Source organism: Anopheles funestus, chromosome 2RL (genome assembly GCF_943734845.2).
Source record: "Anopheles funestus chromosome 2RL, idAnoFuneDA-416_04, whole genome shotgun sequence".
In the NCBI taxonomy this organism is placed as follows: Eukaryota; Metazoa; Arthropoda; class Insecta; order Diptera; family Culicidae; genus Anopheles; species Anopheles funestus.
In genome coordinates this window covers 88,196,878-88,209,356 of record NC_064598.1, presented here as the reverse complement: position 1 = coordinate 88,209,356, position 12,479 = coordinate 88,196,878, and the positions used below count along the sequence as shown (strand labels likewise).

General features: G+C 46.9%; 1 protein-coding gene and 1 long non-coding RNA gene across 3 annotated transcripts in view; one reads left to right on the top strand and one right to left on the bottom strand.

Annotated features, from left to right (window-relative positions):
* The window catches only part of LOC125762904 (uncharacterized), a 271,270-nt gene that overhangs the window by 228,040 nt on the left and 30,751 nt on the right, over positions 1–12,479 (top strand). The window lies entirely within an intron of this gene.
* The window catches only part of LOC125762877 (transcription factor hamlet), a 42,083-nt gene that overhangs the window by 4,926 nt on the left and 24,678 nt on the right, over positions 1–12,479 (bottom strand). Inside the window, exons 4-6 of one of the 2 annotated variants that reach the window (XM_049425457.1) lie at positions 12,144–12,444; positions 3,854–4,010; positions 3,487–3,576 (exon numbers count right to left, since the gene is read on the bottom strand). In XM_049425457.1, the coding sequence (XP_049281414.1) occupies positions 3,487–3,576; positions 3,854–4,010; positions 12,144–12,444 (548 nt within the window). The remainder of the gene's footprint in view (positions 1–3,486; positions 3,577–3,853; positions 4,011–12,143; positions 12,445–12,479) is intronic. The other variant, XM_049425458.1, reaches the window with a different exon arrangement.

The window sequence follows — 12,479 nt, the reverse complement described above, 5'->3', positions numbered from 1 at the left end:
AGCAAAATCAGCTGTCAGATTTGGCAGTCCCGGACAAAACCCGGCGGGACCCCATGCCGTGCCCAGCGGTAGCATTTTTGTGTAGTTGAGACACATATTTAGCGGGTGGATTTTGATCACTCCACTCTACCTCACGCTGCCCGCTGAAAGGTGAACCCCACGGTAGCGTCTCGGGTCAGCTCTCTTTTGACAGTTCCCAACCGTCCCCGGATCGCCTGTTACCGCGGCCCCCAGGGGGGAAAGCCGTACCTTTTTTTCACCCGCTACCGATAGAAATAAATCAAAATGATTAGATTGGAAATGTCTATTTAGCGACCTGTGTCTGTGCGTTGCGGTTACCGAACCAACAACTGTGGACATTTGGAAAAAAGGGAACCAAGGTTCGAGAAGCGGGACAAGGGATACAATGCAACATGGAGCCGTGTGTTTTTTTTTTGTCTTTCGTTTTCAACTAACTGCAAATGGTTGACTGAGAGTTTTTCCTATTCATGATCCAACTACTCTTTTAAAAAAAAACAGCCCTCCACGTCACTCAGTCGTACGTAACTGGCAACCGCGAAAACTAAACAATCCAATCAAATCCTAGAAGTTGCAGCTAGCGGCGCCTGGTTTGGGCTTCTGCGCCACTGTTCCGCACTGTCTCTTTCCGTTGGTTGTAGATCACTCGGAGACATCTTGCCGCGAAGCTGGGTGTCGAGTGTGTGTGTGTGTGTGCCGCGAGAAGGCTGTACCGCGTTGTGCTTGACTGCACGCGTAGTGCTTACAGGCGTAAGCAAAACTGACCGCAAGCAAAGTTAGCAAAGATATCGTTCGTGTTTACGTTGTATCTTAATCAATCGATAGATACGTTCGGTATGTGCTGCGACTGTTATTGCGACTGTTTGTTTGCGATTTACAAGCGGAAGAGGAACTGATGACTCCATTACGTAACCAATCACTAGAACTGAAACGTAGGACATTATTTGGATTAACGTGATCGACACATTTCTTATCATTATGGTTTCAAATACGAAATGATTCAACTGACCACGCTACTAAGCTAAACGAGACCAACAAACCAACTTTTGTGGTTGATTATCTTTTTTTTTGGTCTGTCTTTCCACTCACACTCAACCCGGAAATGGTGAAGTATCCGTGTGCAACGTGCATAACACACAATCGGAAAAATACGGCGACAAACCCATAACCCAGTGCGCCCTTTTTTGCATTTGTACTCTATCTTTGCATACATTTCCCTCAATGCTCCTGTAAGGAGTTGCGAAACGATAACGAGGAAAGTAACATGCAGCGTAGACTATCGGCACACTACCTTAGAAGGAGAAGACCCTTTGGGAGGTAAATATTGGTGTTTTTTTGTTTCTTCTGTAGAATCGGTTTTGTCTATCTCCAAAACTAGTACTGCTGCGGTGGAGCAATTTAATTCAACTTCGCCCAGCAGGGAGGTTGAAGTTTTTTTTGTCTACTCCCAGCTGCCGTTTTTGGAGAGCGAAAAACTACCGACCCAAAACACTACATCCCGGCTTAATGAAAGCATGACCGCGATTATCCATATTGGAGCGGTTTCGATAAAACCTTCCGGGCAACGAAACCATTTTGGAGACTACCGGCAACGACGTCGACTACGGCTACGATGGGACATTCAGTCTATGCGACCGAGTCATTACCCGAGTCATATTCCGGTAAGCCATTGTTTCGCGTTGGAATTGAATCTATCCGCCCCAGGTGATCCCGGTACGATCGATCGATCTTGTGCGCCATTCCTGTGTGGGGTGTGTAACCGCTTACACGAGGGGATTAAAATCATAATTTTATTCCAAATCATGATTCCTGCCCAGAGGATTTCTAACGACAAACCAAATACTGCCACTGTAGGTGGTCAGTTCGGTTCACTAGTGTTGTTTCTTCTTCCACCTTAATGCGCCAGTTTTATTGATTCGTTGACATAAATGTGCAGATAAGACTATCTATTCCTTCTTCCAGTGTAGAGAGCATCTGAAACAATAGCAACCACGGGTATACCTCGGCAATGTCCAAACTTTCAGTAGGGAACACACAAAGGGGGTGGAAGTTTTAATAAATTGCTGCTCGGTGATCTTGTTTACAAGCCTCCTAGCCTTTATCATCATCTTCACCACAGGAATCCATCGCATTGGACACTGGTGCGCTAGAACCACTACCGTTCTGGAGCAACGCTTCAATTTCGAAATAGGTCTGTTTAACAATTTTACCAAAAAAAAACCCAGCTCGGCTGCTACTTGTTGCAATCATTAATAATAATAAATGAGACCCTACCCGGTTAGGTTAAGACCCACACCCGAGAGGTTCTTGAGCCTCTGACTACACTGTCCAGCAAGCACTAGTTTGAAAATAAAATTTCACAACACCCACCTAACATCTAACATCATCACCGTGTAGAACGAAGACCCGCGCTATTTGCTAATAAGTCTGAACCGGTTGCATAATCCGCACCCGGCACTCGTGATCATGGCAACTGTCAAATTCCGTCACGTCACTTGTACATCCTCGGGGCAAGGTGGTGCGGTTGTTGCTCAAGACGGCCCGGCAAAACCACGGCCATAATATAACCGCCCCTAGTGAGAGCCGCAGGTCACGAGCGCTTATCTATCGAGTTCAATCGAAGTCTTTCTCCCAAAAACGACGGGCACCAAATCGATGCGATGCGGACACGAGCGGGTGTATTTGCTGCTCGCGCTTCGATGATTGATTACCCCATCTTCGTCAACTGGATCGACAACGACAACCGGTGTTGTGGCTGGGAGTGATCTTTCCTCCGCTTTCCTTCGTACCAAAGCACCCCCCAAAAAACGGTACCAACAGAAATCAACACGAAGCACGAACTCTCGTCGCCTTCCGCGGTGAAGTGTGCCCAAGTGCCGACGACCCCTTTTCGACTGGGCTCGGAACGATCTTTCACAAAAAAAGGGCAGGCTGCCGTTCCGAGCAACCCGAACCAATAATAATCGTTTCGTTTCTAAACCTCATCCACTTGGTCCGGGGACGGGCGCACGAGTATTTCGATTCCGATTCCGATCGCCAGAAGTAAGCTTTTAGGGGGCAAATGACGACGAGGGAAAAAACAAAAACATCACGCGGGGCAAAGGTTTTGTTTGCTTAAGCAGCATTTGATTACTAGCGGGCAATGAAAGGCTCCCAACTATTGGAGGATGACTTCGGTACGATTTGGAGCGTCTGGAGGTTATGCTTTCGATTCTGCAATATCGATTATTTAACCCCTTGCGCTTATCGCGGGGGGCTTGTTTGTTGGAGGTGAATTGCATTCCAATTTTCCTCATAAACTAGGCCACAACTTCATATTTTTTGATACATTTCAAAACCCAAGATCACTCCCAGAACTCCCACCAATGTAGCGGATGGGCAACAGTAATAGCAAAGACACAAACCCCAACAAAACACTGGGGCAGGTTAAAAACACAGAAACAATTGCGAGTGATTTGGATTGCTTACCCTATTATCATGAGCTTGCAGAAGGTAACTGAATAGTTCGCTCGATGAGGAAGTGTTGGGGGTTGCTGTGCTCACATCGGTATCTTCGTTCTAGAAGAAAAATAATTTACACAATCGCATTTTAAACGAAACTCTACCACAGCAACACGGGCAAAACACCTCTGGAGGATTTTTTTAAACAGTTTTTTAGGGGCGATAGAGAGTTAGATACAGTGACCAAGGAACGTTAAGGAAGCGTTAGAATGAAAGGAAGGACATCATCATGGGCTTCATTCAGTTACCTTCATGCGCAATCTCAACACCAAAAATTAAAACAAAAACGACAGGCCAAGAAAACGAAAAGCATTTTAGTTAAAGCTGTACTTACTTTGGGACAGTTTTCGCACGGAAAGCGCCGTAGCTCACCGTGTACGATCGCTCGATGTCGCAGCAACGACGGTCTGTAGCTGTATGCCCTCGGACAAAGCTCACACCTGTAGGCGTCCTTTGGATAATGGTGCGAGATCACGAGATGATCGTCAAGCCTGTTGGATAGCGGAAAAGAGCGGGAATAGAGGAAAGACAATAAAGCAACATTAATATCGGAACCGATTCTCTTATGCTCAATCAAAAATACCCGCCGCCGACAACATCGAATTGCAGATCGTTACGAAATCAAAAATTAGTCAAACCCGAGCGAAGCAGTGCCTTGAAGGGACGTGTGTGTGTGTGTTTGAGTGTGATTATGAATATTCAACCCGACAAGAGAACTCCTGCTGGGACAGTGCCACCGCCACAGTGTGGGTGGATAGAATAATGGCAAAGCGGCAGCATAAATCACCATTACCCCGTGTGCCAGAATCAACGCCAAACCAGTAACGGTTGCTTATGCTTCACTATGCCTAGAACACCGGGTGTACGCTATCCGTTCAATGGTAAAGCCTTCAACCATTCATGAATAATCCAGTGCACGATTTCTCAGTCTCATCATCATCATCATCATCGTCGGCATGACGCGCGGGGAAATCAAAAACAAAGAAGAAAGAGGGAGGAAATCCACCCCAGTACAACAACACTACATAAGAGAGGCGGTACATGGAACATTCAAACAAATTTGAACGCGTTATGCCGAGGCACACTATTGTGTCCGTCCACCCACCCAGGATGGAAGCCTTTTTGTCCTCGCGGTGAAGAGAGCCCACTTTTTCGTGGGTGTATTTCCAAACCAAATGCCAACCACTTCCTCCGAATACACCGAAAGCAAGCTGCCCAAAAACCCGCCCGAATAGTTCCTGATTGGCGTACATCAACAACGTTCCTGTGGTCCATCGTCTATAAAGCGACATAATATGTAAATTTCATAACATCAACATTAGTTGTGCCTTCTTCACTGCCGTGTCTCGAATCTCGCCCCATAGGCGACCCCCAAAAAGCCATGGCAGGTCCTTTCTCCGGAAGAACAAATCACCCCAAATTGATTGTTCATCGAGGAAAGGTACCACACCCGGTACAATTATCTGACCACTCTTACGATCCGACACCTTCGAGGCGCGTCCAAATCAATTCCAACGCCCATCCACGATCCCGAACCTGCCATCCGTTACCTTCATTACACAAGTTTTTTTGTTGGAGCGACTTGTTAATTATTCAATAAACGAAGTAACCGTAATTGCGGGTACCCTCATCAGTAAAACAACATCCTTTTTTTTCAAACCAGGGCAAAAGCCACATTGAGCAGTGTGAGTTGTTTGCTGATTCACCTTGTGCTTTTCGGTATTTCACCCAAAACAAGAAACAAGTGAAAAAAAATGGTACCCATGCCGAAGAGAGCATTTTAATTTACTGATACTATCCTATGCACTGTTTGTGCGGGGACATCGGCAAGCATGTCACAATGTACTAAAGGGTGTCTGTTTATTCGAGTGGATGACACAACGACGGACGGATGAAACACGAACACGTACTGCGTTGGTTCCCATCATTAAAAAGGATTACCACGATTGAATGTTCACACGGCAGGTGCTTTTAGTGTGTGCTATATTGTACGTATAGTGGGCCAACAGTCCGGAAGCAGCAATATCATCATCATCCTGGGTGCATTGTTGATTGAAAGGGTGATTTGACCACAGTTAAAGCGATTATCGTTGGACGTGTTGCTAAAGGTGGTGCGGTATGAGTGATGATTTTTATCACACACCCCTGTCCTAAACTGACCCGAACATGCATCATGAATATTTTAAACATGAGAACTCAGTACACAGTGTTACAAAAGCTGGTCTAAAAGAGTTCAAGTTTCACGGGTTTAAACTCAAGGATTTCGACACTCTTCCCCACATAAATCTAAAAGGATGTACCGGAGCTCGCTTGTGTTTCCGCCTACATGCGGTCTGTATTTATTGCGCAAAGATAACAACCATCCTCACGTCCAGTATCCTGCCGTGGAAGTTGTTTACCATTACCGTGCGCTGATTTAAAAGCGAAAGGAAATCGATCAAGCCGCCCGAATCTTAATCGATCTCGCTCGGCAAACTTCTTTGCAGAAACACGTAAACTTTACCGCTAAGTTCGCGTCACGGGAGATTGTGAGCTTTTGCAGATCCCTACACGACAACTGTGCCCGTATCGCCCACTGACATGTTACCGCTCCAATGTTTCTGCGGCAAATTTTCGAAGGTGAAAGTGATAGACTGTGGCAGGGTAAGAGCTACCACCCGTTGTAGCGCGGACGGCGACATGACCGGGAACGGTCCGAGCCCGACAAACATCCCATCAGTCCGAAGCTTACAGATTAGAAATCTACGTCTTTTTGCAGCCGAACCAACGGGGCTGGACGGAAATGAAGAACAAGATCAGCGCGATCTACCACGTACTCGACAAAACCCTTCGCGTCTCCAAATTCATCCGCGGATCTACCGCACTGGGGGGATGACTGATCGGCATGGTGAATTTTTCTGACGTTCGCAAAACTTTGCCTATGTGTTGAGTACGCCTCCGCAATAGCTGTGAACTAAAACCGGCGAGGTGATCGAGCTCCATGATCGTACAATCCTCACAAGGTGGAACTAGTAAAATGAACTGAGAAGAAAACCAAACCAAAAAAAAACATCCCTAACAAGGCTTTTCGTCTAGGAAAGCTTTACAACTTGGACAAGGAACTCTTCCTTAAAGTAAATTGAATAACAAAATCTAAAAGCCTCTCAACACTCTCAAACATACAGCGGTCCAAAGATTCGTTCCCATGAGGAGTTCGATGATCTGCTTTCTGGAGGGTGCGAAAACAGGAAACGCTATTCGTCCTCCTTCTGTCTCTGGATGTCTCATGTCAATGACACTGTCACCACTGTCATCCGGTCGTTGTTCCTGGGTGTATGTTTTTTTCTCCTCCTCTTCTCCGAAACATGTTGATCTTATCGCTGTTAAACCAGAACAAGACGACTTTTCTTCCCAATCCGTACCAGATTTAGACGACGTTTGGGAAGATTTCAGCAATGCTCTGAAATAGTAGAGTCTTTGCGTTTGAGTAACTAGAACAATAGAGTAATTTTACTCAATTTTTGCTTTATATAGTATATTGATTACAACTCTCACATTTATGCAATTGTGTATCTAGATATTCTTAAACTAATTCCTTCTTATTTTGCTGTGTCGATGTAGCCACATTTTTATCTCCAAGACACTCTCCCACCTTAAACATGACATGTGTCATGAAAAGCAGCATTCTTCGGCGGCCAAACATAATTTGTTTGAATGAATAACTTCGGTGAAGACACAAAAAAAACCCGCAAACACACACACACACACACATCTCCATGTGTACTGCTCCGTACATTACTGTGTCGCACAAAAAGTTATGATCGCGTACGATCGCAAAACACGCGACATAGACGATGCGATCGCGCTGTTGGAGGGCTAGACAAGACTGCGCGACAGTAACAACACAAACCGATACCACCTACACGCGCGTGTGGTCACATCTACCAAAAAGCAACCACGGTGCAGCAGCTAGAAGACGAACCGCGTGCAAAACAACCCTTTTGGGGCCGTCCGAGAGTAACCGAGCGCGTTTAATGAAAATGTCACATAACTCATCACGACCGCGAGCGCACGGGGCCGACGAATCGGCGCGTCGTCTGGTTACGACCCGGCGCCTCCCCCCCCGGTAGATATCCTTCTGGATATCACACTTTGAATGTCACCGGTTTGGGGCCACAACTACGCTGAAGGGAACACACGCGGCCCCACGTGCCCGAGCGGACCGAGGATCTTTCGGGTTGGGCTGTGGGTTGGTGCACACAAAACCCTCCAAACAACCGGTGCGAACAATTAGAGGCGTGAATAATTTGCACGAAAACTGCGCCCGGTCGCTTGACGACACGACAGCCGCGAAGGTTTTGCGAAACGTTCCGTCTACCCGGACATAATAAAAATCTATCGCTCACCCTGTACCCCCGTATCGGCATTCTAAACACAATGGTGACCCCAGCAAGAGGTGGCCTTTTTCCAATGCACATCCGGTGCAGAACGAGATCTCGCTCGTTCGATACGGGTGGCAAAGCATCTAGGTCTTGCGCTTGCGCTTCATTAAACAACGGTCCTTTCCGTACAAGGCAACGAACGAAGGAAGACGTTTGACCGATTGTTTGTGCTACGGCGGCACCAGATTGTGGTCGACGACAGATCGGACGAGTGATCACCGCAAAAGGGAAGCACCAATCACACCCGCGTCCTAGGGTTAACCTACGATGGGTACGAGTTATAATTGCGCCTACCGCTTCCTACGATGGCTCACCGATCTACAGCAGCCGCAGCTCACCGATCGACACATTTTTAATCAAAAAAATAAAAAACTTCCAGGCACAAGGAAAGTAGTCCACCCCGGAGGTAGATAAAGTAGCCTAGATAAGAAAACTTTGGAAGCGAAACGGTAGGTTCTTCACCGTCCGATGACAGGCGCCCGTAAGCGGGCTCGTGCAACGCTTCGAGGTGCGTTCGGTCGAAAGTAATCGCGTGCGCGCGTGGCCGCACGATCACAAGAACGGGCCAAAAACCAAACATCACACTCCCAGCAGGAGCGTGCACGATCCTCGGAATCGGAAAATCATCATCATCGTAATAATAATGTTCAACATGTACACATAGAACATAGCCTCCAAAACCCGTGCTCGCAGCAAACAAACGCACCGAATGTCGATCCGGTGTCGATAAGCACGGTCAAGCGGAAACTAGCGGCCGGGTCCGCGCCCGGGGTCGGAGGAAAAAGCTTGATTGTAATTAGCGATGGACGACCCCCTGAACCGCCCTGACCGAGTAACCGTCTTCGATCGAAACCTGCGTTTTAAAGGTTATGCGCGGCGCGTGAGGCTGCTCTATTATAACGAAAAAAAAGACACCCGAGCAGCAACGGACCCTCCTCTGCAATGTAGACACCAGGTGTTTACTGTACACTGCTCTGCGCGATCGAGATCGAAAGTGACATGTACGTAATTACCAGCGTGTCTTTGCGTATGGTTGCTGCTGGTTGCTCTGCTACGTAAATCCAATAGCGCCAGCAGCACCGCAAAACAACCGTTGATTGATTTCTTCGATTCATTTCGGTCACTTCCGTTTGCGGGTTCGCTCGTTCGGACAATCGATCACGAAGCTGTACACAGGCGGTGGTGCGATCTGTTGGACTGTTGGATAGCGAGGTGTCGATGAGGTGGCGGTACCCTGACACGGACAAATGAAGACATATTTCACTGTCACTTTCTCAATTCTTCTTGAGCTTTGGATGTGGGCTATTTGAAGATTTCGTGAAGAATTTTTCAAGACACCAAACAGGTAGGGAGAGAGTTGGAAGAAAACATTATAACATTATTTTAATAGGAATTTTATCAGATCATTCGGTATCCTCTAAAAGAATTCCAATTTCCCAACAACGTACGAAGGAAGGAATTAAATGCGAAACAGTAATTAAAATGCAATCCCAGCAAAGTAATGCTACTGATGCAATATTCATAATGCAATCGTTTCATCATTGCTGTCATCGTAAAACACCAACCAAAAACCTACGGCATTGCGATGGTACACTCGAACCATACGGAGTGTTCATCGGACGCGCTCAGGACACGGTTTCAAACACGCTCGAGCCCATCAACACCATTGTACATGACTACCGGGCACAGTTACCCAGTGTCATGGCACAAAACACTACCACCGAGTTCCGCCTCCACCAAACACAGAACAACGTTCAAAAAAAAGGTCCTTCGAAACGGAAGCACTTGCCAACGTTCGCCGTGTTCGGATTGGTCAATTATTCATACACCAAATCAGTCACTTATTATTGCGTGTCGTGAATCTGTTACAAACCAAATAAATTATTACCTTCGCTCCCCTGTAACAACAGTGGCAGTGCCTCCCATTGGACAAACTACCTAGCAAAGCTTCCTTTTGCAAGAAGCGTCACCTAAACACCACCTTCGCAGACAGTGCACATCGGACAGTTTTGCCATGTAAACATCACCTTGCCCCATGGTGGTTGACATAAAAATTTTCACACAAACAGATTTCAGATCTGTGCTCACGTGAAGCTGAAAAGGCAAAAAGGGAAAACATTCGCGACCAGTTCTTTTCTTTTTTTTTGATGAAACACATCCCAAAAGAAGGGAGGGGAAGGGTTAACAACTGGATCATGTCTGTGTGATCGTGACAGATGACACCATGGAGACAGTGTTGCGAAGTTTGCTGTTACAGGGAAACGGATCTTGGGACACAATCAAACAGGTTCGGGTGAGAAAGTTTTTGATAATGAACGAACAGTTTTCAACGCCTTTGAGTTGTGTTCCATAATTTAAAGCAGTTTAGTAAGGCTCCTTGAAAGATGTCCAAATTCCAGCTATTTCTCCTGGTGACTGAAAATTTCACAGGTACTTTAATGGCGTTTTTTTACAGTAACTTCCTCATATCAACCGAAGCACGTAGGACTTTTTTTTAACCAGTTCTCTGAACCACCGCCAAACACGCATCTAATGTAACAACCACCCACTTAAATGATGAATTTAATCCATTTAGAGCTAATAGCACTGATTAAACGTCAACCGTGCGTATGAAGAAATTAATTCTAGCCAAGATATCAACGCCACCCCGCAGCAATGTCCATCATTTCCCCGGTGACACGGACGCGGACGTGCAGTACGCACTGGAGACGTAAAATAAACCACCCTCAAAACTTTCGTTTTCGCTCACCTACTCTACCATGGCATGGCTTGGAGTTGGAGCACCATCGCTAGAGTGTCGTTCCGCATTCCCGCGAGATAATCGATCTGCTTTAATCCGCTAGCGCCGTACTTGCACGGCAAACGTCCGAATTCCCATACAGAAACCTCCGGAGGCGTAAGTGGAGTACCGCAAGGAGATGGAATCGTAAATTAAATTCCACCGCCGAATGCGCCCGGTGATGATGCGGCTTTTCTTGGTGTGTGCCAGGGAGTTTTTGGCACGTGGGGAACGTCGTTTAACTCGGTTGGTTTATTATGCGCGTTCGTAAAATGGGTTTTACCCTACCCTCCTTCGCAGGCATGGAGCGAAGGATGGCGCCAAACGGCCAAACTGGTAACGCGTCTTTCCTTTCCTTGGCCGCCAGTTCGTGCTCTGCCCAATTCCATACCCGCCACATTCAGACGTACGTTTGTCGGGAAGACATGTTTTCATAACAACAACAAAAAAGTGGTACGTAATAAGAATTCCACACATCTTCCCATCCTTCCAATGCAGGATGCAGTGTGTTCACCTGCACCGTGGTGCAAATAATTTTATGCACCTCAGCATATATCATTGCATTTGTTGACGATTTATGTGGCGGTGAAACCACCATCGAGACGCAAACGGTTCGCTTACAGCGCCATCAACCGAGTGACGAACGTGGTACGGGATCGTAAGCTGCGCACGCCGTAAGCTGCTGGAGCATTGTTTCAAACCTACCCGAAGACAGCAAACAAATTGAGTCGTAGGTGGACGCAAATTTATTATTTCAAACCCCGCCGGCACTTCGGGAAGGCATCTCCCGTCATGTAACGGGCCGGTTGGTTCGGTTCAGGCATAATGCGTTCTCGATACACACGTGACCCATACTCATGCATCCTGAAATCTGATGACCCTAGCAAGGCGGTATCGGTACCGATATAGGGTTGTATTGAATGGTAGGTCCCTTACAACTACACTTTTTTTTTACTACCAAGAGAAGCAAGGAGGAACATGGAGCAAAGACAAATAAAATGACACTCGGCGGGTGAAGATTAATTACTCGCTAAAACGCCACACACAAAAAAAAACCTAGTGGAATGGGTCAGTTTGCGCGTTTGCAAGAAGCAAATGAGGCGCCCATGTTAGTGGGAGTAGGAAAATTGATTTCCCACCGACAAATATTTGCTTCTGGCTTCGATCGATCTTCTCCTACACGTGGTGCGGTGAATAATTCGATTTAGATTCGAAGTACCCCGTTGCATACCACACCACAGGTACATGAAGGGAATCGATGATCATTAGGCAGCCGGTCATAGTGTGGTTACACCCACCCACCTCGGTGTACGGTAAATACGACCGGCATTCGAGACCTCCCAGTCACCATTAGCGAAAGTAAACTCCGAAAGAAATTGGAAGACAAATCATAATAAATTGTGTGCGCCCATACTGCTACTCACTGATCAATATCGTGACACTGCCGATCACAGACGACACACCGCGCGTCAATACCGTGCTCGTCCTCGTCCTCCTCCTTTACGTCCGAATGGTGATGATGTTGGTGCGGTTCACCACTTCCGTTACCACTGTCGTCCTCGGGATGGTGTCCGTTCGCACGGGTACTGCTGCCGTTGCTACTTCTGCCGCTGCTGTTGCTGCTGCTACTGTTGTGATGGTGGTGCTGCTCCTTGTTGTGACTAGAGTCAAGATCGTTCGAGGTATTGTACTCGTCCTCGTAGTTGTCGCTGTGCTGGGAACCGCCTGGGGGGAGGTTGCGCAAAAAGAAAGAAAGAACA